Source organism: Akebia trifoliata, chromosome 12 (assembly GCF_017979445.1).
Source record: "Akebia trifoliata isolate Shusen 1 chromosome 12, ASM1797944v1, whole genome shotgun sequence".
Taxonomy (NCBI): Eukaryota; Viridiplantae; Streptophyta; class Magnoliopsida; order Ranunculales; family Lardizabalaceae; genus Akebia; species Akebia trifoliata.
Window position 1 is genome coordinate 11,007,198 of NC_141386.1, and position 17,314 is coordinate 11,024,511.

Below are 17,314 nucleotides of genomic sequence, written 5' to 3' on the forward strand. Positions count from 1 at the left end.
TCAATGCGACATCGCTTTGAATCTTCTTTAACGGCCTAAATGGATTGTTCTTCATATGTACCTATCCAAGTGTCCTGATGCTTTTCGTACACCCACCAATCTTGCGACGTTTCAACTGGGCTCAGGCTGTCTTCTCAGAAGTACGTGCTCCTTCCACCTTTTCTACAAATATGGGACTTAATGCATTCTTCGCTCATTATCATGCTAAAACTTTGCAACTCGTCTTTATGCTTTTTCGCAAAGGCCCTCTCTACTTTTCTTTCTACTTTGCCACTTCAATTACTTCTTTTACACCAAGGTAATCTTTTCTTTCTATATTTAATTTCTTTCTCATACTTAAATTTTCCATGGCTATCACTGTGGCCAAACTTCGGTGAAGTTTGTATATTCCTGCCTTTGTACATATTCAAGTTAACAAAGACTCTGACACCCTGGCGAATGCCACTAAGGGGAGAAATCCTTATCTTAGCCCTCCAAATTAAGGGTGGCCTTAGTTTCCCTCTTTCTGCCTTTCATAGAGAGGTACTAAGTACGATAAATCGGATCCCTAGCCAAATGTCCGGGAACTTCTACCGTCTGGTAAAGGCTGTAGAGAAGATGGGCATTACCCCTAACAAATTCCTTTTCCGGTACAACCTGAAAGCCACCCCCAATGGTCGCGATACTATTCGCTGTCATCCAAGAGTGCAGCGGTGGCCTTGATTCCATCTCTCCCTAATTCTAATAAAGAGTGGCATAGAGACCCCTCTACATTTCTGAGGATTGGGAATTCACCCCGGGCACTCCTCATGAGGGATTCAAAGTCCCTTGGGCCTTTCAGGGTAATACTATTTGGTTGTGTTCTATTTTTCACCTTATTCAAAATTTGTTCTATTTTCTTAACGGCTTTTTTGCTTCTTTAATAGATTCTTCTACTTTTGTGGCTATTGAGGCTAGGAGAGAGCAACGCAGAACATCTAAAGATTGGAGGCCAGTGTTAGTGGATCTTTAAACTAGGGCTACAAAAAAGACAGTAGTGGAAGGTTTCCTAGGTGACGTTCCACAGCCACTTACACGACTAGCTCCCTCCGGTCGAGCTGGGTGTACTTTGAAAGATCTTAAACCATTCCATCTTACCTCTACTTCCATTCGGCCTCCTTCATGACGACGGGATCCCAGTCATCTGGCTTCTCCCTCCGACGAGCAAGGTCTGGATCGTTTGATCCATTCTGAGTCACACTCTCTCCTTTCTGAGATTCTATCAGAGTCTTACAACGTGATGGACATCAATCTCTCAGAATTCTCGCTCTCAGGTTCCCTTGCCACTAAGGTTGCGCCTTCGATTGTTCGAGCCAAAAACCAGAGAAAGAAGAAAAGTTAGACTTCTCGTGGTTCCAGCCTTTCTAGAGAGGCTGGTCAACTGGTTGTGGTTCCTAGGGAGCCTGTTGCCCTTGCTTCTATTTCTGCTTCTATTTCTACTGTGGATGCTACTGATTCTACTATTAGTACTGCAGCTGTTTATGTGGGGCTTCCTCCGGAGAATTAGATGCAGGCAGGGCAAAGTTTTGCCACCCCCAGGGAGGACAGCCCTACTCCTAATCTCCAACAGCGAAAGAGACGTTGGTTGGTCAAGAAAAGTTTGAGAAGTTATTCCCTTCCAAAGGAGTCTAACCATAAGGGCCCTTCACTTCGTAAGACTCCTCTGGAGGTAGCTATTTTCTCCTGGATGGGTCGCGGGCCTTCCTCTGGGATAGGAATGAAAGTAATGTTTTTCGGCCTCCTTACCACGTATATAATAAAGGTTGTGAGGTGAAAGACCCAGTAACCACCACTTTCCTATTTTCACAGTCTATCTCTTATGTGGATTGGGATGTTGTTGACCGGGCTAACGCTGATCTAGGTTTTGGCCGCTTTGCCCACAGTCTTCACCAGGTAACTTCTGCTCCTCCTGATTGCTATACGTTTCATAACTTCTATGTCCAACATTCTTCTCTTACTTTGTAGGCTCACATCTATGTAACTTTAGCCTTTTTGAAGTGGCGTGAGGCTGAGAACCAGGCAGCTGTCCTAGTCCGAAAACAAGGAGAGAAAATAACTGCCCTCCAAGCTGAGCTGACTTCTTTTAGCCAATTTTCCCAAGATGCTAAAGAGGATATGGAGGCTAATCTTGCCCAATTTTCCAAGGCCAACCTAGCCTTAGAGGCCTCTAATAGGAAGCAGACAAATCTCCAAGGTGGCCTTCAATTGAAACTGGCCAACTACAAAAAGAGAGTGTAACAGAGAGACACAGAGCTAATGGAGCTCCGAGAGAAGGTGCAACATCAGGAGCTTAAACTGAGCTCTCTGAAAACAAGTGTTGATTCAGCCAAGGTTGCTCAGGCTAAGGAGGACGAGGCTAAAACCAAGAAGCTTCTAGGGCAACTACAAGTCCAGTATTCTCTGTTGGTAGAGGAGGCTTCTACAAAAGCTTACCACAAAGGCTTCGAAGATATTCGGCTTCAGTATAAAGAAGAGGATGAGGAAGGGGACAAAGAAGAGGACCTGGACAATGCTCCTTTGGTGTTTCCCATCAAGAATGTTCCCAGGACCGGACGTCTTGGGCATATTCCCCCCTCTAGTTAGATGAGAATGGAAATCCCATTGCTATCCTCGATCAGACTCCTAGCGATCTCTTGGAGGCTGGTGCTACCTTAGAATTGAATCTTGCTATAACCACAGATTCTTTAGCCCAGGCTAGTAGTCTACCCCTTACTCTCCTTTCCAGTCTACCATCCATTCCTGAAAAAGATTAGAGTGAAGTAGTTGACCCTTCAAGTACTACTACTGAAGCTTATCCCCCAACTGCTGTTTGCCAGACTCCTCCCTCGGCTTATCAGTTTTCCCCTACTGATTAATGACCTGTTCTCAGCTGCTAAGCTATTGCTCTTTGTACTATCCCCACTTTGGGATCTCTTCTTTATACTTCTTTCTTTACTAATAATGGAAAAATTTTGCCTTTTCACATTTGTTGTCACATTTGCAATTTTTTTCTCTTACCACTTTTACGTTGTCCTTACACACATGTTCTGCTTTTACAAATTTGCTGTCACATTTGCAATTCTTTCTTGCCTTTTCTCTTACCACTTGTTTGTTGTCCACACAAACTCGCTCTACTTTTATGCTATATACACATTCTACTGCTTTGCTTTCTAACTTAGCATACTTTTATATTATGCCTTTCCTACTGTTGCTCTGCTTACGCTGGTTAAATGGCTCATTACATGCCACTTATGCCTATATTGCTACTCTGCTTTTACAATCAATTGATTTTATGTTAAGAATCGACTCATTATTCTTTTGTACTTCCACATTTTTCCCCAAGGTTCTACTTACAGTAATGTTTACTTTCAATGGAACCTATACTGGGATAACTCTACAAACGGCTATACGAGTCATTGTCCTTGAAGAAGGCTCTACCTCTGCTTGCATTCTCAGTTATATCATTCAACTAACTTTTCGACTAGGGAACTTGTGATAGAGTATGACCTCGACTAGCTTTTTACTTTGCCAACGAGGGTAGAGAAGACCCACTTAGGTTTGAATCCCGACTGGATCCACAGAGTGCTTTTGTAACTCATATCAGAGTTGGGCCTCAACCAGCTTTTTGCTCTACCAATGAAGGCAGAGAAGACCCACGTAGGCCTGGATCCCAATTGGACCCCACTTAATGCTTGTAAAATTCATGACAAAGTAGGACCCTGACCAGCATCTTGTCCTGCCAATAAAAGTAGAGAAGACCCACGTAGGCCCGGATCTCGACTGGATCCACATGGTGCTTTTGTTACTTGTGTCAGAGTTGGGTCCCGACCAACTTCCTACTTGGCAAATGAAGGCAGAAAAGACCTACGTAGGCCTAGATCCCAGTTGGATCCCTATCTTCAGCTATTCCCTACATAAAGATTTAGAACATCTAAGGCAATATATTTATTGATAATACCTTTTTAAATTACATGCATTTTATGGTCTAGGCAGCTCCTGACCAGATATTGTGACCAAGTCATAAGCTCCCTTTTAGCCCACTTTTGTTACTCTATATGGCCCTTCCCAATTTGCATCCAACTTGCCACTGTTATTTCTTAAATGTTCTAAAATACACATCGTAGTACTAAGTCTCCTTCTTGAAATTGTCGAGGACGAACCTTCTTGTTGAAGTAAGCTTGCAATCTTTTGTGATAATACTCCATCCGAACTAGTGCTACATCTCGTTTTTCATCTAACAGGTCTAGTTCTACGACTAACTTCTAGTCATTTCTATCATTCTACATTACTCTAGACCTTGTTGTAGGGGAGTTGTTCTCTATAGGGATAACCGCTTCCACCCCGTAGGCCATAACGAACAGGGACATCCCTGTAGAGGTTCGACGGTTGTTTTAAAACCCATAAGACTTCGTACAAGACCAATGTCCATCTGCCTTTCGCCTCTCCTAACCTTTTCTTCAAGTTATCTATCAACACCTTATTTGTGGCCTCAGCTTGGCCATTACCCTAGGGGTAGTATGGTGTGGAAAACATTGCTTTATCCCATGCTCGCTACAGAATTCTCAAATCTGCTTTCCGGTGAACTGTCTTCTATTGTTGAAATCTATAGCGTGTGACAAGCCAAACCTGCAAATGATGATCTCCCAGAGGAACTTTTAGACTTCTTACTATCGGATTCTGACCAAGGGGAACACTTTTACCCACTTTGTGAAATAGTCTGTTACTACCAACAAAAAGGTTAGATTGCCCGGCACTCTAGGCAACAGGCATACTAAGACGATTCCCCATTACGCGAAGAGCCATGGGCTGACAAGTAAGTTGAGCTATACTGTTGATTGCTAGATTATCCTCTTATGCCTTTGGCAGCTATCACAGTGCTTGATGTGTAATGCGGCATCCTTCTGCAAATAGAGCCAAAAATAGTCCTGTGAGAGTACCTTATACGCTAGAGATCGTGCCCCTAAATGATTTCCACAGTATCTTTCATAAATTTTTCTTAGCACCTTTTTTACTTCTTTTAGGAGTACACAATGCAAGAGTGGTCCTCCCACAAACTTCCTGTATAGAACTCCATCCAGGATAGTATATCTCCCTGCTCGGCTCCTAACCGGTATAGCCTCTTTCAAATCGCTAGGTAGCTCCCCTTGTTGTAAGAAGGTCAGGATTAGACTCATCCACCCTTTGTCCTTCACAACTGTTACCATATTGGCCAAACCTGGCTCATCTATTGTCGAACACTCCTGATAACCTAACGACAACTCTCTCTTGTCCTATCCAACCAGTATTGAGGCGATGTAGGCTAGAGCATCTGCATGCCTATTATTTATTCGGGGCATATGCTCTACTTTTATTTATCTTACGTGATGCATGACAGATCTTATTGTCTCTAAGTAGAGTTGCATTATGGGATCTTGAGCCTTGAACGTCCCGTTGATGTGATTTACTACCAAATGTGAGTCATTGTAGACTATGGCCTCGGACACTCCCAGTCCCGTTAAAGATTTAAGACCGAGCAGTGTCACCTCGTACTCTACTTCATTGTTTGAGGCTCTGAACCCCAATCTTACCACCTTCTCTATTCTCGTCCCATCTGGAGTAACCAACACTACTTTGATACCTGATCCATCAAAGTTGGACAATCCATCCACCTAGGCTTTCCATCCTGGACCACTATGCAACTCCTGCTCACCATCTGTCTGTTCCAACTCTTCTACCAGTAGATCTGTTTTCTCTTCTACTAGAAAGTCTACCAAGAAATCAACTACCACTTCGCCTTTCAATGAGACCCTAAGCTTGAATTCAAGCCCAAACTCTGCCAACTGCACCGCCCATTTTTCCATTCTGTCTGACCCTTTTACCCTTCTCAATATAGATTTCAAGGAAAACTCGATGATGACCTGTACCTGATGTGCCTGGAAGTACGGTCGTAGGTGCAACGCCATATAGACTAAGGCTAAGCCCACCTTTTCAAGTCTCGAGTAGCTCATTTGTCTTACTTAGGAAGAAAATGGGCTACTCTGTCGCTACCCCAGTCCTGAATAAGATTGAGTTGAGCGTATGGTCCGAAGTGGCCAAATACAATCCCAACTCCTCTCCTATCTCTGGACTAGAGAGTATTGGTGTCTTGCCAAGGTATCTTTTCAATTTCAAAAAAACTTAATCACATTTGTCTATCATTTCAAACTTGGAATCCTTTCGCAGCAGCTGGTACAAAGGTCTGCACTTATCGAAAGATTTAACGATAAAACGGTTTAGTGCAGCTATTTTCCCTACAAGTTTCTGCACCTACTTTTGAGTACTCTAATCTGGTCTGGATTGGCCTCAATTCTTCTCTTCATGACCAAGTAACCCAGGAATTTCCTTGAAGTCAATGCGAATGTGCACTTCTTTGGGTTGAGCTTCATCTCGACTTTTCTTACTTAGGCAAAGACTTTTTCCTGATCACTGACATGGTCTTTTCTCCTCTTGCCCTTGACCCAGTAGGTCATCTATGTATACCTCTGTTGTTCTGCCCAACAGGTCTCTAAAGAGCTCCGTTACCAACCTCTAATACGTGGCTCTCATATTTTTTAAGCCAAAGGACATTACTTTATAATAGTAAAATCCCTGCTCAGTTATGAATGCTGTCTTCTCCTGATCTCTAGGCTGAGCTAGATCTGATTGTACCCAGAGTAGCCATCCAAAAAAGATAACTTGTCATGACCAGAAGTCAGATCTACCAATTGGTACATCCGTGGCATCAAGAAACTATCCTTGGGACATGCTTTGTTTAAGTTTGTGAAGTCTATACAAACTCTAACCTTCTCATTCTTCTTAGGGACTATCACAATGTTAGCTATCCACTCCGGAAATTGTACCTCTCGTATAAATCTAGCTTTGATCAACCTGCTCACTTCTTCATTCACCACCTCCCTGAACCGTGACGCTAAACTCATTGGCTTTTGCTTGACTGGCTTGAAGGTTGGCTTTTCATTCAGATGGTGACAAATCACCTCCAGGTTGATTCCTGGCATCTCCTTGATAGACCAAGTAAAGACATCACAATTCCTCCTTAAACATCCCTCTAATTCCTTTAACTCATCCGATTCCAACTCTACCTTACTTCTATTTGCTTTACTTTGCCTATATCTAACATCTGAACACCTTCTAAGTAAGGGGGTCTAATGAACTTAGCCTCCCCCCACTGTAATTCCTATTGTTGTACCTTAACCTCAGATGACTCTTTCTTACCTAATGTGCACACCTAAGCTGCTACTTGGTCGTCTCGCACATCCCACATCCCCTGCTACGTGGGGAATCGAAGGACTTGGTAGTACGTTGATAGGACTGCTCGTATCTCATGTGTCTACCTTCTCCCTAGGATGGCATTATATGGTGAACTCATTTCGACAACTACGAACCTGGTTATTAAAGTTTCTAGTCCTATTTGCACTGGCAACACTATTTCTTCCCAAAGTTGATTGGATGTTCTATCGAAGCCGATCAATGGTGTTCTCGTTGGGAAGAGCACCTTCCTACTAAGGTCCATTTTCAAGAAAGTCGAAGCATACACGATGTCTACTGAGCTTACATTGTCAATCAACATTCTCTTGAGTGTGAAGGTGACTACTCGGAGTGTTACTACCAGTGCATTGTAATGTGGTCTCGCTACACCTTTCAAGTATTTCTCGGTGAACACCACTGTCTACTCTCCGTAAGGCCCTGTTTGCTCGATAGGTCCAATCCTCGCTATAAAGACTTGGGCCAGATGCTCTGCCCTCATTTTCTTTGTCCTTTTGTTAATTTCATCCTGCCCTGACTTTTTGTTCTCCTTTCTGAATATGACATGTATCACCACCACCCTGTCCTCCTACTCTTCAATAGGTGGCTAGTCAGGCCTGTGGTTCTTGTCTCGAGACAGGTCTACTATTTGTCTCTTAGGCAGGTCTTTCAATTTTCCATGCTTTGCCAACCTCTGCAGGAATCTTCTTAAGGCTTGGCATCTATTAGTGGTGTGCGCCCGCACCTTGTTATACTCACAATATTTCTTATTACGGTTGACTTGATCTTAAGGAAGTGGTGTTAGCCAATAGAAATACGGTTCATGCATGATGAAAGGTAAGATCTTACTAAGAGCCATAACAAAATAGGTCCACTTTCTTCTTTTCTCCCCTTTTTGCTCAAGTGGCCTTTTCCTACTCTACTGTTGTGATTGATGTTGTTTACTGGACTTTTGTACAGCATGTATAACCTTATTCTTCCCTATTGAATTTCGAGGATCGTCTTCTAAGTGGATGTACTTCTCTACTTTTCAAACAGCTTGCCCAAAGTTTCTGGCCTCTTCTTCACTAGGGATCTGTACAACCCTGATCCGGATGGTAAAGAATTTCAGAAAGCCATCATGGTCATTCTCTCATCACACCTCTCTAAGGACATCGCTTCCTTTTTGAATCTCCTTGTGAACTCTGTGAGGCTTTCCCCAGAATCAAATATCTTACTAAGCAATGTATCGACTTCTCCCTCGTTCTTTCTGTTGCTTATGTATCGTGCAACAAAGGCAATGCAGAGTTCCTTGAATGAAGCGATGGATCCGCACGTCAACTTGTGGAACCAAGTTAATGCATTCCCCTACAAGTTCGAGGGAAACGATCTACACATCAACCTTTCATTCTCCTCCCACAATGCAAGCATCTGTTGGAAGTAAAAAAGATGCTCCACCAGATCCTTCATCCCTAAATAAGGGGTGAAATGTGACAGTACAAATTTTTTTGGGATCTCTTTGGCAAAAATTTCTGGTGTAAAAAGAGGCTTCTAAATCCCCCAAATGGCTTATGCTGCTACCGTGCCTACGTCAGCGCTCTTCATCATCTCTTTCTTCTTCCTGATCATCTCTTTGACCTCTTCTCTAGTCAAGCCCATTATAGACTTAGTATGGATGGTCGCAGTAGCAACCTCTGTTTCGCCTTCTCCTGTAGAGATCAACAGCGGTGTACTCCCTTCCATACTGGAAGTATGACCATCTTTACTTGCGGATGGAGCTTTTCCTGGTAAACTATCTTGCCTCGCCAGCTATTGATTATTGAGGCACTGGCTCAAGTTTTGGTTCTACTCAACTAAATTATCCATTTTCTTCTGTATTTCCTCTTGTTGTTTTCTCATGGCATCCAACATTGCCAAAAGTTGTGCATCTACGGCTAGAATTGTTGGTGGGGGTATATTGACTTCGTTTGTTCTTGTAGATTTCATCATTGTTTTAACCAAAATCAATCTATTTCTGGTATTCCCACGGACGACGCCAGTTCTATGTGATCGGAATCTAGTGACCTGCTATGATGAACCCAACCGTACTGATACAAAGTCGTTCCTATAACTTCCCTCCTCGCGGTGGCATGGTACCTACCAAAATCACTCTGATGCTCAAGCTAAAGAAGCTGATGAATCCTCTTTAGTAATGGTTAGACTCTAATTTCTCTAGAAGGATCCCTCTCTATAGTGTTTACTATGTTATTTATCCTCCTTGACTGTCCCTAGGGTTTCCTCCTCCATAGGCAGCAATCATGTGATTTCCACTAACTCTACGGAGTTGTTAACCTTATCGGTATCTTCTAGATCGATTCTACTTTCTTATAGAGATCTCCTATGCGATCTCTGGGATTGACATGAACGTAATTGTTTTACGATTTTCCTAAGGTCTGGCCTACCCTGCTTGGCAGGTCTGATCTGGCTTATGGCTCTACTGCCCTGCTAGCCATGCTAGGGAGGTCTCTGCTCTGACCTGCCCTGCCAGCAGGGCTACGCTTCCGTATATTGTTTTGCACCTGGTACCACTTAGTCAATCCAGACATGTGTACGACCTAAATTCAACATGCAATTATTTTCTTCTACACATATGATGTATTCTTCAAGTACATCTTGTTCTCTGTTGAAGAATTTTTCTTTGATTTCATGTATCTCCATCTTAAGATATTCAATTTCATTGATAACCAATCGCCGCTATTTATTTTTTCCACTAAAATAATCTTCATTTTACTCTATAGCTTGACGATGTTCGATTATATTGTCACAAGCTGCTTCGTCTAAGCTACTTGTGTCGTAACATGAGTTTCCTAAGTATTTATCGAACTGACTATTGTTATTATTCGTTAACTCTATTTCTTCATATGATTCATCTACTAATGAAAATCAGAGATTTTCCACCAAACATCATTGATAATAAGGTTTTTGTTAAGAAGAAGATAATTATGGGTTGAGAGGTGAGATTCAAATGATTGTATTCTTAAGGTATATATAGGCAATCAAGTAATGGTCATTCAATGAATACTGATGTAACCATTCAGTATTCATTGAAGCAATTGAACAACTGAGGCGAATTGTCATGTCATTAAAAGTTAAAGTGGGTGTTACCATTCATTGAAGGTTTTACTGCATAAAAACTATATATTAATTAGCATCGAGTTCAATGGTAATTTAATTATCATTGAATTCATAATATATGATTAAGTATTGAACTCGATGATAATTTAATTACCATGGAGTTCATAATAATAGTTAGTATTGAATTCGATAATAATTAAATTATCGTAAAGGTCATAATATTATTTAGTATGAAGTCGATGCTGTGACTCATTTTTGTTTGATTTTATGGGTTTGGTTCCAACATTATTTTTTCATCAAAACGACAAACAAAATGAAATGGATGAGCCGTAAACTTTTTATAAACCATCTATATTCTTGAATTTTTGCCTAGATCGATGTTCTCTCAAAATTTTTAACAATTTCTTATCTTTGACTGAATTAAGGTGAGAGGAAATGATCACAAGCAAAGTTTGGTTTTTACTAAGAAATGCGTATCTCAAAATCTTTGGAAGCGACCTGAGTTCTAATTTGGAAGGCTCGATTTGGGAAGGAACAAGAGTGGATGTACAAACAGGAAGACTTTCGACTTTTGTGTGCTAACATGTAGAGTCTAAGAGTGGAATAGATTCAAGCAAAGCACTAACTTCGCTTATGGACTTTTTAAAGTTGAGATCTTGGTCAAAGTGGGCCAAACATATTTTTATGGAATCAAAATTAGGGGTGGTAATGGGTCGAGTCAAGTCGTGTTGAGGTAAGGGTATTACGAAAATTTACCAAACCCAAACCCAACCCATATAATAATCATGTCAAAAACTTAAACCCAACCCAACCCATTTATAAATAGAAATACATGATTCAACCAATATGTAACCTATCTAATAAAATTGTAATCTTTATTGAAAAAAAAGTTTCATTTTTACCACCAAAAATAAAATAATATTCTTAGAAAATAAGTAAAAAGAATGTTAAAAAATCACTTCTTGTGCCGATTTTATTGTATAAAAGATTGGAAAGAAGAACTTGAGGGAATGAGAGTAAGATCGATCTATTAGAGAGGTTTCTAAGGGTTGATATCATCAACAACTAAGGAAAGGGTGTTAAGTGTCTAAAAGTATGTATTTTCTCATTGTTTTATAGAACACTTAATCATGTTTTCTAACTTAAAATCTACAATTTCTTTATAAAATCATGCATAACAGTTAATTTATCATAAGTTACATTTTACTTACTAAATTGCATATATTTTTACGAATTTTGAGGATTCAATTATATATCAATTTCTTGCAGATAAAACAAATGAGAATTGAAGAATCAAAAAGTAAAAAACTATCAAAGTCAAAAGTCAAAGGTAAAAGTCAAAGCACGCTCCAAAGGATTCAATGGTTTCAAATTAACAAAATCAAGTTCTAAATCTACCACGTCATACCGTTTTGGCCATAAGTTTTGATTCAATTATCAAAATAAGGTGACATCAAAGACTTAGAAAATTGATTTAAAAGAAAATAAATTCGTATTTCATGAAAGAAAACTAATTCGAATTTTGATTTGACAAAAATGTGTTGTCAAAACAATCCTAATTTTTGTCTATAAAAAAACATTAACTTTCAAAGTTTGTGGATTATTTCCTAACTACTCTCATATCTCTATTTTTCCTCTCCTAATCTCTTCTTTTTCTCTTTTTTATATTATGTTTTAGTTATCATTTTCTACAAATCGGAAGACAAGTATTGGTTTAAGATTTATTTCAGATATCAATAAAAGATAAGTTATTTTTAATTAATTTATTTATTTATTTTCTAAAATGAATCTTGACTAATCTCCGAATCTAGGGAGATTGATAAAGTCAAGATATTTAATAAATTACAATTTTTATTTTAAAGTTCTTATATATTTTTCAAAGTTCATACTAGATTTCTCTTCAACAAACCTTATTTCTAAATTCTGTTATTTATTTCTCCTTATTCTTCATCTCGAATGTGATCTGTTATTACTTGGAAGAATCCATTATATCGAATCCTTGTTGTGATGTATGATCATTGGTTGATAAAATTTTTGAAAGAAAGAAAATCTTAGTCAATTCTTAGATTTATTAAAAACAATAAAGATTTTTATTGTCAAACTTTTCGAATCAAGAACCATTGTCGGTTTCGTGATTTGAGTTATCCAAAAAGAACTTGAAAATAAATTGATTTAAATTATCCTTAGTGGATTTAGTCTTCTTAGATGTTTTCCAATTCAAAGTTTTTTTTAATTAATTTAATTATTTTTTATAAAACTTAGATTTTCTCCAAAATCACACTCTTTTCCTTTGATTTTCTAAAATTTAGAATATTAGTCCCCTAATTCTCAATAGAGCGATCTTATTTGTCAATCTAAAATAGATTTTATATTTTGTTCATTTGCTTTTCAGAATTATTTTCGTGATGAACAAAGAGTAATTTTTACATTTCACACGCCAAAAATGGTCTTTAGGAACCATTTAGAAAGAAAAAGTTTACTAAATATCATATTTAGCTATTGTCAAAAGTTAGGGATTATTAAGAATGAAGTCTCTCCACGAGGGTCCTTTAACTATTTTTTTTTTTTTCCGAAAACCGAGGTGTCTTGGCCTCCTACAACACCCATCTAATGCTTGGGGCACGTGGAATATCCTCCCCGTACATGTACCTAGCACTTTCTATGATATATCTCTAAGAGTGGTCAACAAGGGGACTTGAACTCATGACCTCTCCCTTTTTGGAGGGAGGTCTTGGCCACCGTGCCCCCACACTCGTTGGGCAGGTGTAGTTATCTTAGAGGCTTTGTTGGGCCCACTCGTTACTCAAAGGAGACCCAATAATGAATTTGTTTTAACTTGTATCTTATTTATAAAGATGTTAAACCTAGTTAAATATAAATCAATGAGGTACATGTGTAATCGAGGTCCTTTAGCCACTTAACTTGACGTGGACATCCACGTTGGTATTTTCCACGTTGCAATGTTCAGTTATTATGGTAGAATGTCTCAAAATATGTGTTGCTGTATACTATGTTCTCTTGTATGTTTGTTGGAGACAACAAAAACGGAGGGAATGATCTGTGTAGCGGAAGAGAGCCTATTTGCTACCAAAGTAACCATAACTCGTTCTAATGCTGACGAGTATTCTACGCGGTGCAAAATAAAATTTTGACTAAAATACCCTCTACTGACAAACCACCTCAGCTTTTGGAGGGTAGTTATGACTAATTTTATTGTTCTGGACAACAAAATTTCTTCACACATAAATGTATTTATATCTCTTCTTCTCCAATGTCCACATCCCCTCTGTACAACTGAGATAATATAGCCTTGAGAAAGAGAAAACCGAATCCTTTCCTTAACCTTCACGCCTCCGTCATAAACCATCCTCTCTGTGAACTCTGCTTTTCACATACAATAAAAAACCTCAAATCACCACTCCATTCTTTCTCTCAAAGTTTCCTGACACCCTTTTTATCCTTCCAAGTTCCAACACAAATATTTCTTTGAATCCCAAATCCAACAAAAGAAAAAAAATCACAAAAATAGGGGGAAAAAAAAAGAGTTTCTGTCTTAAAGGTGTAATTTTTTCAGTGTTTCTCACAATGGGTTCTTCAAAAGAAGATGAAATACAGCTAAAATGTGAGTGGGTTGATGGACCCATCATAGTTGGTGCAGGACCATCAGGTCTAGCAGTAGCAGCTTGTCTATTTGATAATGGAGTTCCATCAGTTTTGCTTGAGAAAAGCAACTGTATAGCTTCTCTATGGCAGTACAGAACCTATCAAAGATTAAATCTTCATCTTCCCAAACAGTTCTGTGAGCTTCCCTTAATGGGTTTTCCTCAAGACTTCCCAAAATATCCAACTAAGCATCAGTTCATCTCTTATATGGAATCCTACGCTAAGAATTTCTCCATTGAACCAAGGTTTAGACAATCTGTTCAAGCTGCAGAGTTCGATTCGAGTTCTAGTTTATGGAAGGTTCGAACCAATGACATCGAATATATGTCTCGATGGCTTATAGTTGCTACTGGAGAGAACGCTGAACCTGTAATTCCTGAAATTCCAGGGATTGAGAGATTTCATGTCCCTGTTCTTCATACCAGTGCTTATAAATCTGGTTCAGATTTTAAAAATCAGAAGGTTCTAATTGTGGGTTGTGGTAATTCTGGCATGGAAGTAAGTTTAGATCTCTGTAGCCACAATGCAAGCCCTCACATGGTTGTTCGAAACGCTGTAAGTTAATTGATTTTTTTAAATTAATTTTTTTTTTTTATATCGATTTCTTGGTCTGGGTATATTAAAATTTTCATATATATTTTTTTTCTTGTTTAAAAAAAAAAAAAAAAAATTGTTGGTTTTAAGATACTACATATTTTGACCTTGAAACACTATTTCCTGATCTTAAAAACTATTTGTTCGATTTTTGATCGATTTCTTGATCTGGGTATACTAAATTTTTTTTATATCTTTTATCGATTTATGTTTTATCTTTTTTTTGAAAATTTGTTGGTTTCAGGTGCATGTTTTGCCAAGAGAGATGTTTGGATTCTCAACATTTGGCATCGCTATGGCTCTTTTGAAATGGTTCCCTTTGAGACTTGTAGACAAGCTTCTCCTTCTGCTGGCACACTTGACCTTCGGAAACACAGATCGATTATCCCTTCGAAGACCGAAAACCGGACCGCTCCAGCTGAAAAATGCGACTGGAAAAACTCCGGTTCTTGATGTTGGAGCTTTATCAGAAATCAAATCTGGTAAAATCAAGGTAAACAAGCAAAGAAATACAAAGAAAGAAACAGTTATGTGTTGGTTAGTATGCTTTTAAACTGATATTTTTAGTGTTTGCGTTTATGGATTAGATTATGCCAGGACTGAGAGAGATAACAAGGAAAGGAGCTAAATTCGTGGATGGACAAGAGAAGGATTTCGATTCGATTATATTGGCAACTGGGTATAAGAGCAATGTCCCTTCTTGGCTCAAGGTCAGCACCATTTACCCTTTTCTTTTCTTCAATCGCTTTCACACTCCACACGTGTGCAAAACTACAAAATCAAAACTAATTAGTTTTTTTTTTTTATAAAAAACATAAAAAATCTCTTTTGGATTCTTGTAAGTTTTTTATCTTAAAAAAAAAAAAACAATTTTTTTTTGGGATTTATGATATGTTACTATCATTGAAATATTGGGTTTTGTGTGGATTTTAATGGGTATATATGTAAAACCCTGCAAAAGGGTTTTATTTTGCTCTTTGGAATAACTGGAGAACAAAATGTTTGTTATGGATCTGACTATTAGGTTTAGTGCAGAAAATTGATACTTTTTCTAGGTTTTTATTCTGTGCTACTATATTGAGTCATCTCGGAAAGTCTGCCGATTCCAAGTGAAAACGACTCCAAGTTAATATGAGCGATTTTTGGGTTTCTATACTTTAATTATTGAAAATCGAAAATAACATTCTAGATTTTTTTTTTTTTGGTTGAGTAGAGTTCAATAAATGTATTTGGCTTTTCCAAGTCAAGTTGTGAATCTTCGAGTTAACTCAGCTCAGTGGACCTTCATATGTTACAGAACTGAAATTCGTGATTTCTTTGGAAATTCATATGGAATTTTATTTGAATTAATAATTTTTTTCTTTCCAGGGCAGTGATTTCTTTACGAAAGAAGGGATGCCCAAGACGCCGTTTCCTAACGGCTGGAAGGGAGATAAAGGGTTGTATTGCGTGGGGTTTACAAGAAGAGGGCTCTTGGGAACGGCTACTGACGCCGTCAAAATTGCTAAAGATATTTCTGAACAGTGGAGATCAAATAAGGACCCAATCAATTTCTGTAATGCCCATATCATCCTAACTAGGAAATAATAAGGAAAAAAAAACAAAAAAATTGAAAAAAAAAAAAAAAAGAGTGAGAAGAGTTCGACGAGGTCAAAGAATTAGTTAGGGTCTTCGAGCAGATATAGAGATCTTGTGCTATGTTTGTAAATTATCCAATTTTGCATGAGTGCTCTACACCTGCTTTTCCTATTATGGGTCTTCCTTCGCTTTGTTTTGTATAATGTGATTTCAAATATAGAAATGTATCATTTCTCCCAATATTTTTATTTTTCTCCCTATTCCAATCTTTTGGAATAGTACCATTTAATTGGTGAATTAAATCATAATTTAACATTGTTTAAAGGATGTGATTCTTGGGTCCACCACGTGATATAGGTTTGAGTTGATGGGTGGGGTTCTGTCTATGTTATTGTCAATAAAAAAATTTGCTTCTATCTCAGATTGTGTAAGATAATATGACAGACAAATTAATTGATGTATAAGGGATGTAAGGGTTTTTTTAATTTTATTTTGGCATGATTATATAGACACCCCATTTTTGCATTCGCCTGATTAATCAACTCGTCAACCCGATCGCAACGGTTCCTAATGATGGATGATTATTCCAATGCTTTATTTTGTTATTAGATATGTTTCAGAAATTCAGATGAGATATCTCAAACTAACAAGACCTTAGAAACCACACTACGCTAGAAAAATATAACTCCAAAAATATAAAACTTATCATCTTACAAACAAAAAGAAGCTTCACGGTAAAAATACTAAAAAATGATCAAATTACCAAAATACCCCTAACATCAAAACATCCCTAGAGCCTATATTACGCTTAGAAAAATCATTTTAAACATATAAAATAACAAATCGAAACAAAATAAATCATTTAGTCAATTTTCACAAAATTTGACAAAATTACGAAAATGCCCTTCATAAAGTTCACGACCATTTCGCACAAAAAATTTCATAAATGACACAAACCAATATTCTCATTGAATGCCTTACAAAAAATCGATTCCAAAATATCCTGAAACATTGAAAAACGACTTAAAATGCAAAAAGTCATCTCCAAGGGCAAAATGGTAATTTTATAATTTTAATAATTAAAAATTTTGAAATTAATAATTAAAACATTATTTAATGTAAAGTGAAA

At 38.2% G+C, this 17,314-nt stretch overlaps 2 protein-coding genes across 2 annotated transcripts; one reads left to right on the forward strand and one right to left on the reverse strand.

The window, feature by feature from the left end:
* Window positions 1-4,840: 4,840 nt before the first annotated feature.
* On the reverse strand, window positions 4,841-5,939 carry LOC147388885 (uncharacterized). Its single transcript, XM_086419668.1, has 4 exons — window positions 5,687-5,939; window positions 5,358-5,614; window positions 5,053-5,267; window positions 4,841-4,898 (listed from the first exon to the last, which is right to left on the reverse strand). The coding sequence occupies exons 1-4, from the start codon at window positions 5,937-5,939 to the stop codon at window positions 4,841-4,843; spliced, it is 783 nt and encodes a 260-aa protein (XP_086275794.1).
* Window positions 5,940-13,650: 7,711 nt separating this feature from the next.
* Window positions 13,651-16,406, forward strand: LOC147388886 (putative indole-3-pyruvate monooxygenase YUCCA4). The gene is made up of 4 exons (XM_086418444.1): window positions 13,651-14,568; window positions 14,852-15,100; window positions 15,195-15,317; window positions 15,976-16,406. The coding sequence occupies exons 1-4, from the start codon at window positions 13,936-13,938 to the stop codon at window positions 16,192-16,194; spliced, it is 1,224 nt and encodes a 407-aa protein (XP_086274570.1). The 5' UTR covers window positions 13,651-13,935; the 3' UTR covers window positions 16,195-16,406.
* Window positions 16,407-17,314: the final 908 nt, after the last annotated feature.

Bases quoted from the DNA above. Each gene is read 5' to 3' on its own strand.
- LOC147388885 (XM_086419668.1), bottom strand. From the start codon at position 5,939: ATGGCGTTGCACCTACGACCGTACTTCCAGGCACATCAGGTACAGGTC. The intron at 5,615-5,686 runs GTGAGCAGGAGT...TTGATGGATCAG, and splicing joins AGAGTTGGAACAGACAGATG to GTATCAAAGTAGTGTTGGTT. The intron at 4,899-5,052 runs GTTTGTGGGAGG...CTCTATTTGCAG, and splicing joins GATGGAGTTCTATACAGGAA to AAGGATGCCGCATTACACAT.
- LOC147388886 (XM_086418444.1), top strand. From the start codon at position 13,936: ATGGGTTCTTCAAAAGAAGATGAAATACAGCTAAAATGTGAGTGGGTT. The intron at 14,569-14,851 runs GTAAGTTAATTG...TGTTGGTTTCAG, and splicing joins ACATGGTTGTTCGAAACGCT to GTGCATGTTTTGCCAAGAGA. The intron at 15,318-15,975 runs GTCAGCACCATT...TTTTCTTTCCAG, and splicing joins ATGTCCCTTCTTGGCTCAAG to GGCAGTGATTTCTTTACGAA.